Here is a 19644-nt window from a genome sequence, read left to right on the forward strand (position 1 = left end):
TCTATTACCACTAACTTTGACATTTCATAAATGAATTTTAAGAGGGGGTGGTGCCATAGGTGTTCTAGACCTGTGCTTCTCAAATCTGTTGTGGTTGACCAGCATTTTTTGTCCAAGAGGACAGGCAAAATAAATAAATCAGCTCTTACCTCATCTCTCCCGCTGTCTTGTAGCCTCTCATGAGGCATCCACACAGCCAATTCCTGTGGCGAGCCTAAGGAGACTTCATAGGTCCGACCTCTCGAGAAGCTGGAAGTCACACAGAAGCAACACTGTGGACTGGCAGCTGATACCTCGCAGATCAGTGCTGGTCCACAGACCATTTTGAGAAGCAGTATTCTGGACATTATAAGAGACTGTATGGAAAAAAAATGAGTGGAACTGCTGATGGAATTTCATTGCTGAAATGAGTGAGAAATCATTGGTGGAATAACCAGGTGGAAGTTATTGCAAAAGACAGTCCTGGGAGGGGAGACAACCAACAGCAGTCAGTCTCATTCAGGCTACAGCATAGTGGAAATGGAAAAGGTGCAAGAGAGCAACTAAGATGATTACTGGGCTGGAGCACCTCCCTTATGAGGAAAGGCTATGGCGTTTGGGCCTCTTCAGCCTAGAAAAGAGGCACCTGAGGGGGGACATCATTGAGACATATGAAATTATGCACCGGAAGGATAGAGTGGATAGAGAGATGCTCTTTACACTCTCACATAACACCAGAACCAGGGGACTTCCACTAAAATTGAGTGTTGGGAGGGTTGGGACAGACAAAAGAAAATATTTCTTTACTCAGAGTGTGGTCAGTCTGTGGAACTCCTTGCCGCAGGATGTGGTGATGGCATCTGGCCTAGATGCATTTAAAAGGGGATTGGACAGATTTCTGGAGGAAAAATCCATTACAGGTTACAAGACATGATGTGTATGTGCAGCCTCCTGATTTTAGAAATGGGCTATGTCTGATGCAAGGGAGGGCGCCAGGATGCAGTTCTCTTTGTTATCTGGTGTGCTCGCTGGGACATTTGGTGGGCCGCTGTGAGATACAGGAAGCTGGACTAGATGGGCCAATGGCCTGATCCAGTGGGGTGGTTCTTATGTTCTTTACGGCAGGAGGTCTTCCTGTCATCTCTTCCTTTACTAGAGCCAGGCTGGTGATGGAAGAAGTTATGGGAAGGAAAGTGCCAACAAGCAGTTTGCCTTAGTCTTCAAGGTTTCACCAGTTCTTCTCGCACCTGCCTTATTACTCCAAGATATAGTATGAACATTAAACAACTTTACTCAAGTTGTATTTGCTCTGGCACAGGAAAAGCAGGATATAAATCTTTTAAAGTAAATAATAAGTATAATTTTTTCCAGGATTTCATTGATGTAATTTTTAGAACACATTTTTTAGCACGTTTCATCAGTAGCTTTCAGATTTAGCACTATTTACAGTAAGCACATTGTAGGTTACAAGAACCACACGGTTGACAAGAGTCACATGAGAATTCTTGACAATATAGATCACATGCATCTTGTACAAGGAAAAAAAATCACAAAGTTATCAAATCCTTCCAGGTATAAATATGAGGTCAGCAATACTTAAGATGAGGCACTTCAGTAACCTCGAGTCAGCCAACAGTACAAAAATAATGAAGTAAGGAACAGTCATTTATAGTGCAGGCATTCAGTTAAATGTGACTTAAAACTACATATAGTGTTTAAGGTGGCTCTTCTAAGCCTCATCATCTAACACCATTTAATAACAACAAAGGAAATCAAAGATCTCTTCCCTCCCAAGATATTAAATACATACATTACAGATGGCTGAGCAAAGTTTTCTGCAGAGATACATTGAAAGCAGACCTACACTGATGACAGACCTTTAAGACAAGTGTGCTACTCATCAGATCCAGGGTAAATCAGAATCCATTCCACTTCATGTACAACCTCTTGTGCAGCCATTTTCAACCACTGTGACATGGCACACTGGTGTGCCACGAATGGTCTGCAGGTGTGCCGCGGGAGCTTGGGAGAGTGTCATTTATTAGTAGGACCATTGGAGCATGTGAGCCCCCACCAACAGCATGGTGTGCCTTGTCAATTGTCAGAATCTGATGGTGTACCTTGACAATTCTAGCAGCTTATCAGTGTGCCCAGAGACAGAAAAGGTTGAAAATCACTGCTCTATTGCCATAACTGGATGTTGCCTTTAGTCTACTGAGGCACAGAGCAAACCGACAATTTAGGGAAGGGGGAGAAGACAGGACAGAGGTTTTTTAAACTATGCATGGTTGGGGGAGAAAAGGAAAAAGAATCTCTTCAAATTTTACTCTTACCTTGATGGCTTTAAAAAGCAATTGAGTACATTCTTTGCAAGGGCTATTAGCTGTGATGGCTAAAAGAAACCTTCATGATCAGAGAAAATTATCTGTGCATGGGACAGAACAAGAGAGGGCTGCTGTTGCTGCCTTCTTGCCCTGCTTGTTAACCTCCTATAACTCCTGATTGGCTACTGTCAGAAGTAGTATGCTAGACCGGTGGTTCTGAACCTCTGGGTTGTGAGCTAATTTTCAGTGGGTCACAAAAAGGACCACCAAGCCAAAAGAAGGCTGTGGCAACTGGCCTTCTGCAGACCATGCACAAGACCTGTTGGAGAGCTACTTGGCCAGCGCAACACTGGACACAGCCACAAGCACTGGGGTGCAGTGGGTTTGGTCATCACTGGTGGCTGGAAGAGGTGGCCTCTGCCCCGTCCCAACAACATGGGACCCACCAGACGGGCTATAGTCAACTGGGCTCTTGCCTGGATGTGCGGCAGGAAAGGGCAGAACACTGGGGTGTAAAGCATGACATGGGCAGGGCCCTTCTAAGCTGCAGGAGTAGCTAAAAGGGGAAGATTGATAGGCATGTGGGTCCCGATAGGTTGGTTTTGGAATAACTGGGTCAGGGTGCTGAAGTTTGAGAACTGCTGTGCAAGACTTTGTGGACTTTTGGTCTGTTCCAACAGGGCTCCCCTTACATTCCTATTATGAGAAGAAATAGCAGGAGTTCAGAGCCAATTTTATGTCATAGGCCCTCTTGCACCTGTCCAGGGGTGCACTGTTATGGATGGTAACCTACATATTGAAAAAAGTATCACACAAAAGGTTGGAAGCAGTTTATTGGAACCATCTCATGGTCAAGTGCCACTGAAATTAACAGGAACGTACAACAGTTGTCCTGCTTTCTTGCCTTAGTTAACTCTACTCCATTTTCCAAGAAGGCTTTCGCAGGAGATATTTCTAGTGGATTGTGTCCAACTCTTTATGCACAAGAAGCTAGTTTGGTATTAATGCCTAAATCTGCCAAGACAGGACAAAAATGCCTGCAGTATCTAACAAAAAAAAGTACAGAATGCTATTAGGCTAGGATTTAAATTCTTCTTGGGATTTATTGTACTTAGAAACAAAACAAATTTAAGTCACAGTAATTATTCCAATTAAAACCTCTTTGTTAAAAACTTACTGTGACTTAGAAAGCAGCCACATGCGGACATGGTGCTGGTCAGTGCATGATTTATAAAATTCTTTATGGGGCGCTTTGCCAAGGAGATTTACGGAAGAGGCTTAAAACAATCAAGACTAGCCACTCATCCTTCAATAAAGATAACTATCTGCTTTGAATATTTCTGTACAACCACCCTCTCCCCCACAGAGCCACGGTAATGCTACTAGATGTTAAGGGAAAAAAAAAATACTCAAATATGTCAATGTCAGAAATATTTGACCATGACAATCCTTTCTCTCCAACCGAGTTTAAATGTACAGAACCAGGCGAGCCAAAATTAGCTTCCAACCATTTTAATCCAAAGCTACTCAGCCCACAGTTTCCTGCTTGTGTCTCTTCCCTTATCATAAGGTGATGCAGCAGAAAGCTACAGAGCGGCTCTGCTAAACTTTGTTCCAGAGCCTAGCTGACACTGGCATCTCAAACACATGTTTGCTGCATGCCTGAACGCAACACAGCGTGAAACTCAAACTGCAATGGACCTGCCTTGGTCAAGCATTGGCCACAAAGTACCCTCTCAAAAGTTTAGAGCACTTAACATTCAAAGGGAGACATTCTGACACAACGTATGTTTAAGATCAGAGTTAACAAGCACAAACTCTTGAGCACAAGCAGCCAGCGATACTCACGCCCTTATGCGGAAGTACCACACAAGGATAGTGTGAGTGGCCCCCAATGGAGAAGGTCAATAACAGTCCACCACTAGACACCACTTTAGCAGTCAGGGGACAGCTGTCCTAAGTTTTTGGCAGATGCAATTCTGTGCTTGACTTGGCTGGACAGGGTTGTCTTTTAGAGGGTGGAGTTAGACAGCTCTGCCTCATGTTGCCTCTCCTGCAGCAAAGCAACAGCCTTTAAGCAGAAGCAACATACACAACCACATGCAGCCCCCCCCCCCCGAGAACAGCATTGTTAGGGAACCAGTCAACCTTTCTGCCTTTACCAAAGGGATGTGCATGTTCAACACAAGAAATCTCATAGACTAGCTCTAATATTAAACTCACACAATGTCTTATGATAGAGTCAGCAACTGGTGGCCCTTGAGCCAAATGCAGCCCCTTAAGTGTTATCGTCTGTCCTCTAATTGCTATGCTCAGAGGAAAAAAATGGCTGTGAATGAGAATCAAGTCAGGAGGCCATTCTGGGAGGTGGGACAAGGGGGACTTGAAGTCTGCTTCCCTCTACACACAGACTTCCTTAGCCAAGTGACACTTGGGTAAAATTAATCTGCAGATCAGGGCCTTATTATCTAGAGAAAGCCAAGATTTCAAAAGAACCCTTTTTCCAGAAAAACACCTCTATGTTGAATGATCTCTTATCACTTAACTTAAAACATCTCTAAAATGGAGATGCTATTAACATTTCTGCCCAGTCCACAGGTATACACATTTGATCCCTGTTGCATATATATGCAATGTTGGGCAGAAATGGCTTAAAATGACACACATTTAAATGCTTCCAATAACTTTGTTTTTTTTCAAATTAGGACCTAGTCAGAATCCAGTTTTCACTTTTAAAGTGATACAGTGAATCTTCCACTATGCAACTTGGCAAAATTAATGAATTTTATTTACAAATTCATGTCCCAAGATTACAACAGAAAACACTTTAGTGAAATCCCATATTAACAAAATGCAGTGATTTATTTGTAATGGTATTAAAATGGAACAGACTGACAGTCTCTCTGACTACGGTCAAGCAGTTTTTCCCAGGAGCTGGAGATAATGTGAAGATCCCATGTTGATTGCAATAAGGCTTTCCCAGCATTTTCCTTGTGTCTTAGTGGCTTTCTCCTTTCTTGCCTACCACCTAAGGGAACAGAGAGATCAAGTTAGCATTTGGAAAGCAGATAGACAAAAGAACTCTCATCCCTAGCAGATTAAGCATTTGGGGGGGGGGGTGTACTGATATATTGTTCCAACGTGTACTCTAGAGCTGAAGTGGAGGGATGGAGTGGGGGGGGGGGATCTAGTTAACCTAACCTAACAAAGAATAAAATGGCAAGGAGATAAATAGAATTTAGAATTCAGAAAACAGGGTCTTGTTCAAATAGAAATAACACCTCAACCTCATATCAAATTACACACCTTCACACATGAAAGCAAAATTCAAGACAAAAAAATTAATGGTTGCCTACCCATTTATGTTCGTGTTCAGTTGCTCATAGTTAAGCAAACCTTACTTCGTTACCTATTATGGGATGAAGTCCACAGAACATCTCATGGTAGGGAGCATGGGCTGTTGTGCATGGATGCTGCGGTGTCGCTACCTGCTCCCCAAGGACCCACCAAGTTTCAGAGGGTCAAGCTATGCTGGACCACCAGAAACTGAAACTATCAATTTGACATCAGTGGCAGAAAGAGATAGACTAAATTCTGGTACTATGGGGCATCGAAACAATGAAACCCAAGATGAAGTCAGACAGGAACAGAACCAGTTTTGCTGCCCTTAAAACTCAACATACCTTCTTGGCAGTAAACCCCATTAAAAACAATGGGATGTACCTCTAAGAATGCATTGCTGGAAGCAGGCTGCTACTGAAAATAAATTTTATTGATATCAATGGGACTGGCATAAAAATACAAGCACTTAGCAGCAAGGTGCAAATCAGGCAGACACACAAACCATCTGGAACACAGGCCATAACATGACTCGCTTTCAAATTCCTTGGGTGGCTCCCTGGCTAGCACATCTACCATTAGGAGCTTCTGCTGAAAATGGAAGATTCCTTCATAAATGAGAGGACGCGCAGGAACGCTTTTCTACTTTTTAAAGTAAATTACAGAGTTTTATGCAAGCTAAATAGTTGGCCATCATATTCACACTCAGTAGTGCAAACATTCCCCCACTGTGAACCCAGCTGAGGAAGAGATAATGAATCCACAGTTCTGTTTCTGCCACTGATTTCAGAACAGTCAGAACCCAACAATCCTGCGTCCTTTTCTGCCCTAAAAGAGAATGGTACCTATCTGACAGATGTGTTGCTAACATTAATTTTGCAGACCCCACTTAAGAAAATAAAAGAAGAGCTCCACTGGATCAGGCCACAGGCCCATCTAGTGCAGCTTCCTGTATCTCACAGTGGCCCACCAGATGCCTCAGGGCACACAAGACAATAAGAACCCTGCATCCTGGTGCCCTCCCTTGCATTTGGCATTCTGAGGTAGCCTACTTCTAAATAAATACTATGCATTCAGGAAGAAGTTTAAAAAAAGATTTCACATAATTTTTAATAGATATTACTCAAGATTTCTAACACTATAAAGAGTTAGCTCCTGTAAAGTGCAGAATTTCAAATCCATCATTGACTGGAACACATACTAAGGAATCTCAATCCTTAGTAAATAGTTTGCCATGCCATAGTTCATGTTAAGTAAGGCTGTGGAACTGATGCTCAAGAAATCATCCAAAATTATTTCTGACTCCACAACGCTGCTCTTTTGAAGCAATTTCAACTTCCAACTCCACAACGCTGTGGAGTTGAAGCAATTTTGGGTGGGGTCAGAGATCCTGTGTACCAACTCCACAGCCCTACTTATGTGAACTGTGGAATGTGCATGTAAGTACATCTGGCCCTTCGTAATCAAAACTAGCCCAATCTTTCAGGACACACTAAATGGTGGCATGCATTTAGGAACTCTCTCAAGGACACCCAAGTCAGTGTAGGATCAAGAATCTCAAATCACAGCAATACTGGGTGGAAAAAACATCAAAAAACATTAAGAACAGATTAATCATGTTATCAAAAGGCAAAATTGAACTGGACAAAGAAATGAAATAAATATTTATTCTTCAGTTGTGTTTTAAGCATGATCCAGTTTGGATTAAGTAGAGTTACATCCACAAATTAAGCAATTATGTTGTTAGCAGATGTGGAACAACCATTAAACAAAGCAAACCAAAACATTTATACCATTCAGAAGGGGAAATGCTCAAGTGGCCCATGTGAATGACCTGAAATATTAAACATTTTTTTTTGCATTTTGTTAGATCAGTTAGAAATGGTTGTATACAACTGTGATACTAACCCCAACCCAAAACAGAGCAGTGCCTGTTAACCAAGATACTTGCATTATGCTGAACATACTTTCTTATATTATTCTAAATATACTTTCCTTTCATCGTCAGCAGAGCACCTGACACAAAACTCTCAGTGAATTTGGCCTCTGTTAGAGACAAATTACATGTAGACTCCTGGGAAGATATCTTGCAGCTTTCTGAATGTTTTTAGAAGTAACTTGTGAACAGGCTGCAATGGTCATCCATAGTGGGCAAATTTATGACACGTGGGTCATAAATCTGCCCCCTTGGACCCAACCCCTATCCCTCTAGTGAGCAGGCAGAATTTCCAAGCGGGAAAAAATTGGCAAAAGGAAGTGGTAGCATCCAAGGAATGAACACTTCACTGTATTTGCTTGGGATCGCTCAACAAGAAAGTAGGTCTGTTCTTCCTTGTTAGGTTAGGAGGGCAACCCTGCTAAAGCAATAATCCAATCATTTTTAAATTCTCCAGCTGAGTGGCACTACTGTCTCTTATCTTTATAATCTTGCTTGAACATATACAACCCAGGTAAGATCCTATTCATGCAATCATTTTGAGATGGCAGTATCAATTGCCAGACAGATCTTCACCATAATATTCACATAATAAAGTGATATGCAACAGTACACCCAAAACTGATTGCAAGCTACCACATCCTAACACAGTGCTCTCAAGACACTGGTCTGAGGGCCAGATCTGGCATTCTGCCTAAGCCCTCCCCCGTGTGAATGGCGCTTATGGGGGAAGCCTCTGCATAAGCCCCCAGTCTTCACAGTGTGCAGCCACTTCCGATGCCCCAACAGTCTTTGCACCCAGATTTCTGGGCAGAAGTGGCTGGATGTGGCGAAGACTAGGGGTGCACAGAGGTGCTTTGCGGAGGCTCCCCAGCAGAACAGTAAGCGCTGTCCGCACCAGGGAAGCTTCTGCCGGCACGCACAGGTCTCCACTTTGGAGACCGCTGTCCTAAAACAGTATCTCCTACAATATGAGCATAACTGACTCCTGAGATATGAAAGCAGCGAGTCCAAATTATAGGGATGCAGGACAGAAGTTGTCCAGAAGGGCTCAGGAGACACACTCTATGTGCCCAAAGCCCCCAATTCAATCCCTGGCTTTCCGCTGCTTGATGGCTTAGAGTAGTGGTTTCCAACGATTTTTCACTTGCGTACCTCTTGGTAGCCCATTTCTATAAACTGTACCCCTTGTTAGCAAAATGTTTGAAATATAGTTATTTCAAATTTATATGTTTTCAGCTGCTGATCCATATCTGATAATACATAAATTGATGACCAGAAACTAGCAATTGCTGGAGCTTTCGCAGTCAGCTGTCTTCCTTCCTGCCTTGCCAGCCTCGCTAGGCATTCCAATACAGACCTGCCTTTTCCTGCCATTATTCAATTCTTTTTCAAGTACCCCTAAAGGTCCTGGCAGGTACCCCTGGGGGTATACGTACCCCTGGTTGGGAACCACTGACTTAGAGAGTTGGTTCCAGTCAAAGCAGGAAGTAGAGGGCTAGCACTCGCAGTCTGACTCATGTAAGGCAGCTTCATAAAAAATACTTAAGGAACACTGGAAAAGCTCCTTCCTTGACAAGTTTCTAGGAAACATGAGCATCTGAAAAACCCTGCCATGAAAACTTTAGCTACAAGCAACCAAGGTGACAACTGAGGGTGTTGCAACCCCCTTCCATTTCCACACTCTAAGGGAGGACATGTGTAGGAAATACAAGATCCATAGGTGTGAATATATGATTGAGTGAAACACTGAAGCGTAGAATAGCCAAATGAGCCATTTGAAGAGCAAAACAGTGCAAGAAAAGATTTTAAAACAGTATATTAAAAACAAGAGATAAGTCCATGAGAAAAGAGGAGACCAGAAAAGCTGTCCAAGGAGATGCAGAAGGAGGAGATGGTACCACAAGCAGCATAATAGTGGAATGGATAAGGTAGATGCTAGATGAGCAGAGGGAGCAGGGGAAGGGGAGGAGTAAGGAAATAGGTAAAAAGAAAAAAATCTTCTGCATTTTTATTTCTTTGGGCCAGGAAAATGCTGAAAAATAATAAAACAGAATGTTACCATGAAGCAAAGAAAAGGTGTAGCCAATGAACAGGAAGGAATGGAAGCAGCATGCTACAGAACAGCTGGCTACATTTCACATGCATTTGTACCCTGCCCATTCCCCACCCCAGAAGAGCTATTGCTGCTCCAATCAAAGAGCATGCAGAATTAGAGGTGAAGGCCACCCGTGTTAAATCTTCCCCTGATATAACGGACACAGGCTTTCTGCCAGCCCTCCTACCTCACTCAAATCCAAGCCTCCAAAATCTGAGCACAACATGCAACAAGCAAAGCACTCTCCAATGTTATTTAATGCTATGATAGCAATAAAAAGAGATAAAAATCAAATCTTAGACTGCAACTTATATTTGGCGATGCTCCTAGCAACTTCATCTGGAAAAATGCACTTTTAGATGTCTTCTGCTATAGTCTTCGAGCCAATACTATAGCACTTAACAACAACTACATGTTGTTAAACGCACAGTTTGGCCTTGTTTGTTTTTAAAGGAGTCTGGGTGGCGGAGAAGATCAGGATTATTTATCTTTCCCCTCATGCTGCAATCCTAATAAAGATGACCCCCCATGCCTTTTAAGTAAGTCACAGACACACAGTCAGACTACACAAGAACCATCACATGTAATTTGGTTCAAAATGTGCACTACAGATTGCAATAAATGATTAGCAAATGTGCTAATCAGAATGTAAACATGCTAGAAGCTTCTGTGGATATGAACTCTATCCATAGTACACAACCTCTTTAAAAAAGAGGCAAGGTTCATTGAGAATTTTTTACACCAAACCTACACAGCTTGGTACTCCCCATCAGCTGGTAACTGTGGCCTGCCAGGGGCTCAGCAAGGCAACCTCCCTGTTTTTGCAATCTAAGCACTTACTACCAACAATATATGATGGGTGGGACAACACATAGCTTGGTGGGTCACTACAGGTGGAGCTTGATATTTCTAACAGTACACCCTAATAAAAGACAGGACTACTAGGAGATTTACCCCAGATCTACTCAGTTAAATTTACAGGATCAAGTATCCCAACAGCAGCTGCTCCTTTAGGCAGTATTTAGGGATCAGACTGGTTAGAGCTTTACTGTAGTTGGGGGTTTTAGTTGCATTTTAATTAATGCAAGAGGGAGAGCAGTTAGAATCATAGTACAGATTAGCAGCTGAAGTTATTCTGAGAAAACAGAAGTTTTGAGAAGTGAGGGAAATCAGAATCCACTAGAAAAATAAAGTTACAATGGTTTGACTGAATTTTCAGTTATTTCTTCTGTTCTGAATGTATCTGGACACCATTCACATACAAGATGTTAAGTAGTATAGGGATCAGTCTTATTTTTCATTTTTCAAGGTCTCCCATACTCAAGTTTCAAGGTACACATATTAGGGACGGGGGACGGAATGACACACAAAAATGTTTTGCATTGGTTCCCCACTCCGGGGAAATGGGGGCTCCGGGGGCTACATTGGCTGCCTGTTTGTTTCCGGGCCCAATTCAAGGTGCTGGTTTTGACCTTTAAAGCCCTATACTGCTCTGGGCCAGGGTATCTTAGAGATCACCTACTTCTGCACAATCCGGCTCGTCCTCTTAGGTCATCAGAGAAGGCCTTTTTACAAGTGCCGCCGCCTAAGGAGGTACGTGGGGCGGCGGCAAGAAATAGGGCCTTCTCAGTAGTGGCACCAACGTTATGGAACTCCCATCCCCTTGACTTGAGAACGGATTCCTCTCTTGAGACCTTTCGGCAAGGCCTGAAGACCCTTCTGTTTAAACAAGCCTTCTGAGTTCATGGCCTTTTTAACATCTTTCCATATCTTTTAGTATTTTTACAGGCCTGTTTCCTCTATGATCTGCTGCTTTATGCTCTTTTTATCTGCCTTTTTATCTGACTACTGCTTTTATGATATCTGTTAATGTGTTTTTAATATGTTTTTTATCTGTTATTATGTTAAAAAAATTATGTTTTTGATTTGTTTTTAACATGTTGTAAGCCGCCCTGGGTCCCTTTTAGGGAGAAGGGCGGGGTATAAATAAAGTTTATTATTATTATAATTATATTTATTATTATTTGCATTGGGCCCCACAGCACCTGAGGCCAGCACTGGGCACAGCCATTGCTATTGCCACCATTAAGGCTATGCCAGGATCACTCAAGGCAAGCTAGCTGTTATTGCTGCAACCTGCCAAGCCAAGTCAGTACAGAAAAGGGGTACAAGATAACTTTTAAAATGCTTTACACCTTCAGTATTATTGACATAAGGGACAAACAATGGCTACTGGAGGGGAAACAAGATCCCCAGGGTAACTAGGGTCTGACTTATCTCTGCTTCATCTTGTGATGTTAACACTGTAGACACCAGTTCACTGGTTCAGATGTCATGCAGAACCAGTTTAAATGGCTTCATGTTTGCAAGCCATGGGCTCATATACTCTTCCTTCTCCATCACACACAAATGCTGGAAGCTGCAAACTTCCAGAGCTAGTTTAGAATCCAGAAAATCCTGGATTCTAAGCAGCATTTAGAATGAGCCAGAACATGAACCTGAGATCCTGCAACTTTAGGAATTTATCCTGTATGATAAATGGCATCTACCAAAGTTTCCCTTTTATACAAATAGGAAAAGTACAGGAGCCTTGTCCTCGTTTTGGTCATCTTTCTGGTTGTCCAGTTCCCATATAATCTATGATTGTGCCCTGTCCTACAGTGCTCTCAAATGAATCCTGAAGCATCTCTTTCCTGTTTTTATCTAGCAACTCAAAAATTTCCTACGAAGCATCTTCCATATGGATGCAAAATATTTAGAGAGAGATAACTGTTTCTAGAGGAAACACACTGTGAAAAACATCAAGGAACAAGTGTTTTTAGACGATGTGGAACAACACTGGGCTGGCTACAATCCACAGCACACCAAAAAACCAACCTTGATCACCCAAGACAAAGGATCAAGTTTGCTATGTAACAAATTAATTATCCTCAAACATCTTTGTATTGTCTAGAACACACCATGCGCACTGTAACCATTCAATGTATTTCTTAAGTCAGAGATTCCAAAAGGTTTCAACTCATTGCTTTTCCTTCAGAAAGCCTTATCCAGAACTCACTTCATACATTACTCTGGCTATCTAACTAGGTGATAAACAGCTCCCTCTGTTTTACAATGCTGTGCTGTCACCTATCATAAGGCAGGCTTATTGCCACAGCAGTAATACCCAACATGTCTGTGGATTCAGCACAGAAGCTCAGAATCTGGTATCTGGTGTAGTTGTGCATCTTGAGTGTGTCAGGTTTTATTTTAAAGAGAAAAAATTTCTAGTCCTTTCTTATGGCTGCAGAGAAGAAAGCTGCTCAGTGAAGGCTGAGAAACTAAAAGGTTAAGAAGAACATGAAAGAGGGATGACTGAAGTGTTGAGAGAATTATTACTACTTCTATCTATCTTCCAACTCTCTATTACCATGGCTAAAATGTTGAATCTTGGCAGCAAAATCATATTAAGTAAGAAGGTACACCTATTCTATACAAAACACTGGCCTTCATATTTATCCTGAACTTTTTTTGGAGATTTATACATAACTCTGTCTACAGTGCCACAAAAGACAAGTAAACAAGCTGCAATTCTAGCCCCTCTCTCCTCCCAAAGCCCCACTCTGGCTCTTTATCCATTCTGGCTGTCTTGGAGATGCAGCAACAAAGTCTGGAAAACCTTGGCTTAAGAGCTCATTGGTCTTTACAAGCTTTCTAAAAACAATATTGCATTTTTTGATACTTTAAAACCAGACATAGAATATGCCCAAGACAAATCCAGCTCTCAACATGAGAAACCAAAAAGCACCGATGTTGTGTGAGCCTGAAGGGCTTTTACATCTCAGAATTAACAAGATTTTACAATGGTAGAGAACCTTCCAGGTAGTATTGCCACCTGCAGCTTCTCAAAACTGCAACCATTCAGATTTCAGAGAGAGTTTTGAACATACCCGCTTAAAATCATTCATGTTCGTCGCCTGGACCGGTGTTCCAATAAATGTGAAATATGCAATTCTGGTAGTTTCCTCATCACCTTGATTGGATTGGACAAATAACTGAAATGTAAGAGATTAACATTGATATATACATATATATGATATGAAAAGCCCACAGCCCACCAAACAGCCAGTGTCTTGGATGTTCAGGGAAAAAGGCAAGGTAAACCAGCCAATGCTCAGAACACACCTTCAAATTCATTGATAGAAAATGTCTGTACAAAAGAAAGAAGTTGCAGGACAAGCCCTCAGGAGGTGTTCAACCTTAAGGGATGCCAGTTGAGGATTCATTCTGTGTCATTATCAAGTAGAGGAAACTACAGTTGAAGTCAACTTGCCAGTCCAGCAGGGGCAAATGCCCCTGATCCTCCGGAAAGAAGGCTGCCCTGCAGACGGCCTCTCCCTTCTTCAAAGCATTCACTTGTGTTGAGGTTTGGAGAAGGTAAGAAATGCTCTCTGCTCTTTATTACCTTTCCCAACCACAGTGCCAATGAGAAAAATATCCATCTTTTTTTCTAAGCCCTTAGAGAATGCTAGAAGAATTGCTGTGAAGGGTCGACCACACACAGGGTAGCTATTAAGCCAAGCCAGTAACTGTAGATCCTTGAACTATGAGGAAACAAACAACCAGAGGCAAGAGTGGGTCACAGGGAAATGCCTGCCCTCCCTATAAGTTCCTAGTTCAGGCTGGCTTCCTAGTCTAAGCAATAAAAGGCTATGTTGCTTCTTGCAATGGACTGCATCTATCTGTCCAGTCCCATTTTCACCACGCCCCCTCATTCTCAAACTTAAGAGGAGTTGGGTCTGACAGCAAGCCTGACTGCTCCAACCCCATTGCTATCAAAGGTTGCATTTAATAGAGAACAAATAACTGAGAAGTGAAAATCTAATTCAGATCCAGATCACAAAAACACAGCAGGGTTCCACCGAGTACGATACCAGTGAAAACAAAAGTCACTGGTGAACTATGCCCAAGTTCCAGCCTTTTGAAATGTTACACAATTACACTAATTGAGAAGCAGAAAAGAGCAGGTTTCGTACTCACAGTTACACTCTGAACATTCTGAAACTTTACATAGCGAAGCTGGATAATACTTTCTTCTTTAATATCGTCTGGCGATAGTTCCAGGGCCTGAGTGGGTTCGCTTCTTTCAGCCTCTTCAAAATCCATTGATCGAGGGAGGTTGATAAACATTTTTACATATTTCGGACCTTGACCTGCATTAAAATGTTAATGATCCTTTTCAAAAACCTCAAACAGGCATCTGTACTCACATTTTCTCTGGTGGTACCTCACTTCTACAGAGCCACAAAATTGAGAAGAGTCATTTAGTCCAATCTCAACCCCAGTCTCAACCCCTAGATCTGAAACAAGTGCAAAACACACTTAGGGAGGGTTATTTTACAATGGTAACAAGGGTCATACTTGGCTCTATAGTTTGTACAGGTTGCATAATTGCCAAACCAGATTAGGACAGGGTGGCCAACCTTTCAACTTTAGGGCTCCTAGATCTTTAACAATAGTGTAGAAAAGGGAATCTCAGCAGGTGCAGGTTGCTATCTCACAGATGACAAATTGCATCTGCTGGAATTCCCTCCTCTACAAAATGGTTAAAGATCCAAGAGCCCTAAAGTTGAAAGGCTGGCCACCCTTGGGTTAAGGCATCCTTAAACAATTTGGGCTCCTCATTAGCAGACAGCACCACATCCCCTAATTAAGTACAGACCCATGGAACCTAACGTGGACCTATAATTCCAACATTATTTATGCTCTGTAAACCTGGTGGTTAACTACTTTTTGTTTTAGTTGGTGCACAATGCTGTCACTCTCTGCTCCCAGGAAACAATGCAGAAGGAGAACAGCCCTAAGCATACAGTACAAATAGAGGAAGTTGTAGGGCTTGTAGCCTTTGCCTCACTGCACAATTTGCTGCTTTGTGGCAGTTGGTGCACCATGTTCTGGTGCCGCCCTCTGCACCTTCTTAACCACAGCAAGGACAGATCAGCCTGGCCCCCAGTCATTGCATTTTAATGTCTGTTAAGCTTCTATGTTACGGCACTATCAAACCGATCACTTCCTTAGCTCTGTATTTCATTCCCTAATCTATCCAAAGCAAGAGGAAAACTGTCTATTTTTATGAACGCATAGGAGCCCATTAATTTTTTAAAACTTATGTTAACTATTCATGGCCTCTAGAATGCTGAAAAGGTATCTATGTGACCAAAGACCTGGAGAAAATATACAACATGCATATTTTTGTAAGTGGACATTCTTGGAAGTACGCAGGCATCTCATGCAGTAGTAGTAGTTCTGTAAAGTTTTTCTTTGCACAAAATATGTCCTCAACCACTCTGCTTAAGCAATGGCTTGCAATGAGATGCAACAAGAGCACAGTGCAGTGTTCTTCAACCTTGGGGTTGGGGCCCCAATGGGGTCGCAGCAGTAGTGTAGCTAGAGCAGTGCAAAATCATAAAATGCAGGCTCCTGACTGCAAGTGTAAGCTGCTCCTCCCACTCGCCCTCAGAACCATTCAGGCAGCAACAGCTGCAAATTGCTGTTGCTGCCTGAATGGCTCTGAGACCGAGTGGGAGGGGCCGCTTACACTTGCAGTCAGGAGCCTGCACTTTATGATTTTGCACTGTTCCAGCTATACTACTGGGACATGGCAACTTATGGGAATGAAAATGTTTGAAGACTACTGAACCACCTGGTAAATGGGGAGGCATCTGTTTTAACCCTTCAGGTACTGGGAGATTGTGCCCCAGTCCTGCTCCGGTTCTTAGCTAAAATAGCTTTCACTAGTGCCAGGTTTCATGGTAATTTTTTCTGCTCTCTACAATAAGAATATTTGGTTATAGTAAACAGTGTTGGAAGGGTATAATGGGGCAGAGAGTGGGAAGTGATGGAGCAGGGAGTGGGCAGATAGGGTCCCAGAAGGGGGGCAGGACCAATGATGGGCCCCCAAACTCCTATTTTGTTTATTTATATGGGTCCTGGCATGAAAAAGGTTGAAGAACAGTGGAATAGTACTTGCTCGCTAGGTTCAACCTTCAAAACATGGAGGAATATACTGAACACGGTCAAAGGCAATGAATTTGCAGTCACACTCCATTTAACCAGGAATATCACAAGACTAAAAAAATTGAGTCATAGGGTTGCATGTATAAAAAGCTTGTTCCAAAGGAAGTGTTTTTACTCACCATTATCAGGTCCTTGAAATTTCATAGAATAAAGCTTGACAGGCTGATTAAAAGCTACTGTAATGAGCAGCTGTGGGGGAAAAAAGCAAGCTATGAGAGGGATTTCAAATGCTTCAATATATAGCATTAGTACAGAAGAACGTTCTGGATTTGGCTGCTATGTTTCTCATAGATGGTCAATGGTCAATTTAAACCCTGTCAGAGTATATGCCAAGTTAGATGTCTTAAATGGAGTGTACATAAATAGGAACATAATTCTAGTAAAGAGAAACATTTGTAATTTTAAGCTATGAATTTAATCACTTTGGAAGTCAAAATACCTGCTCATCACAGTCCGATTCCAGGTAGGTAGAGTCTTTACGTAAACAGTTATCAAACCCGTGTTCATCACTTTCATTAAGGCACTCGCAGCCTGCTTTATTAATAAACGGCATCAAATCCATCTGGAAGAAAAAGATAGTTGCACTGATTACCTGGTTCGAATACGTATGTAGGGAAGAATGCAAAATAATAGGGCTGAAACCTTTTCTTGATAGTCTTATGAATCTTTTAACTCACCCCCCCTTTTATCCATATACTTTTACAATTAGCTAGATTTATACAAGGCTGATTTAATCTCCTTTTAGAATTTTGTGTCTGCAAGCAAAGGTGCACAAGCATAATACTGTGGAAGAAAAAGACAGGGACAGAAGTTGGTTTTATTTCCAAGACTCAAATCCTAATACCAATTGTACTGGAGAAACTTTGATGATTCCAATCCTTAAAAGTATAATAAATCTTCACTGGCTTTCAACCACCACGTCAGGTAAGGTGAGAGCTTCATTTTAGCATATGCTTCCTCAAGTAATAATTTTCCTCCAAGGTATACATAGTGATTCACATTTTTCCTTTAGTAGTACACAGTCAGTTATCATTTTAAGATGTAAACTGCATTGACTCCTTTGGCAGACAGGCATATATCAACACAGCAATAGAAAATAAATATAAAACTGAAGGAAAATATATATTAATCATATTAATTTAATTGAAAATGTTGAATTCTAAGTCTGTAATTAGATTCTGAATCTGAATTCTGAATACAATTCTGAAACTGTATTATTGAAAGCAGTTTCAGCACCAAACACTGAAGCATTAAAAGGAAGGACTGGCTGCCTCTTTGGGAGTCAAAGTTGCCTATGCACTGCACATTAAGCATAATTGTTAGCGCAACTATTTACATTCACGCTAGATGCAATGAGCACAGTGGTACAAGCAACTGTTGCAAATTTGAACTGGTGCAGATACAACTGGTCTATATTCATTATGGTTATTTACATAATAAAGATTCAGCTGGAAAAGTAAACTGGGTAGTATTTGCATTGCAGGGTTTGTGTCTCTTTAGCTGTGAATTTAAAGTACTTAACATCTCACGAGAGATGTGTTTCTTTTTGCATTTAACATAATTCTAGGTTTTGACAAATACCTAGCAAAGCCTAATGAATTGGTTTCCCAGCAAAGCCTAATGAATTGGATTTGCTAATATTGAAAACAAACCTTCCTGACACTGAAGCAGTGGAGTGGGGGCTGACTAGGCTACTGGACTACCAGTGGCTGTAGTACTCTGCTGAACGATTAAACATGCCTTTGTTAGAGGCTGTGTTAAAATTGTGAGCAGAATGCAAAAGTTGACCCCTTTTAAGCAAGAATATTATCCCAAGTATTGCTCAGAAACTATCATAAAGATAACAGCTCCAGTTGAGTGTTTTCTCACATTAAGGTTCTCATTTACATGTGTTTGCTATTCCAGCTATCAGACAAACACTGCCAATCAGAAACTTATGAGCCCTGAGGTAAGACTAGAACAAGGTAAAAGTGGTTAAAAAAAAAAGCATTTGCTGGGAGCAATTTTCTCCCAGTCCAAGATCAAACCTCAAAGAAAATGTTTGACAAAAGTTGCCTAGAAATTATGTTCCCCAATAACCTCCCCTCCCCACCTCACACTGATTTCAGACTCTGACACAGACATAACGCGGATACCTCTGAATCACTGGTGTAGCTAGAGGGGGTGCAAACCACTAGATTTTGCAAGGAGCCTCACTGCAACATGCAAGGGGCCCTTCCCCCTCCCCTTCAGAGCCATTCCAGGTGTGGGAGCAAATAGTTTTGCTCCCACCAACTGGAATGGCCCTGAAAGGAAGGGCCCCTTGCATGTTGCAGTGAGGCTCCCTACAAAACCTAGTGCCTTGCAACCCTCCTAGCTATGCCATTGCTCTGAACTACAGGCAAAAGACTGTGAGTGAGCTGTGGACTTGTAGGCTCCTGTCATCCCTCTATTGCTAATCCCCTCTTCCTGTGATAACAGGCAAGCAAAGTAACAAACTAAGGCTTTTGTGATCAGTATCGCTATTTTTGTAAATAAAATTATTCAGGATTAGAGGCTGCAGTTTAGTAAAAAATATCAGCTTCTAACATTTCACCCACATCTTTGGTGAACATTTTCACCAAATTCTCATTCTGTACTTAGGTGGTGACTGAAGGCACACGTGAGCAGCACCAGATGTGAGCAGCAATTGGTTCACTACCAGCATTTACAGTCTGGTTTTCTCCTTACAGAGAAAGACAATATTGTTGTTGTGTGCACAAACCTTTGAGAATGCTACCAAAGATGTGGACAAATCATTAGGTGTTGACGTTTTTACTAAACTGCAGCCTTTAAACCCAGATTTTAATTGCAACGAAAGCAAAATAACCTTTTTTTCTCCTGGTAATACTACTGTAGAAGATTTTTAGGAGATCACTATTACTCTTATGTAT

General features: G+C 41.8%; 1 protein-coding gene across 2 annotated transcripts in view; it reads right to left on the reverse strand.

The window, feature by feature from the left end:
- Nucleotides 1-5069: 5069 nt before the first annotated feature.
- TXNL1 (thioredoxin like 1) overlaps nt 5070-19644 on the reverse strand; it is a 30114-nt gene continuing 15539 nt past the window's right edge. Inside the window, exons 4-9 of one of the 2 annotated variants that reach the window (XM_066615241.1) lie at nt 17172-17294; nt 16852-16921; nt 14696-14868; nt 13606-13710; nt 7436-7476; nt 5070-5331 (exon numbers count right to left, since the gene is read on the reverse strand). In XM_066615241.1, coding sequence (XP_066471338.1) covers nt 5325-5331; nt 7436-7476; nt 13606-13710; nt 14696-14868; nt 16852-16921; nt 17172-17294 — 519 coding nt within the window. In that variant the 3' untranslated portion in view covers nt 5070-5324. The remainder of the gene's footprint in view (nt 5332-7435; nt 7477-13605; nt 13711-14695; nt 14869-16851; nt 16922-17171; nt 17295-19644) is intronic. The other variant, XM_066615242.1, reaches the window with a different exon arrangement.

The sequence above is a fragment of the Tiliqua scincoides genome, chromosome 2 (genome assembly GCF_035046505.1).
Source record: "Tiliqua scincoides isolate rTilSci1 chromosome 2, rTilSci1.hap2, whole genome shotgun sequence".
Classification (NCBI taxonomy): Eukaryota; Metazoa; Chordata; class Lepidosauria; order Squamata; family Scincidae; genus Tiliqua; species Tiliqua scincoides.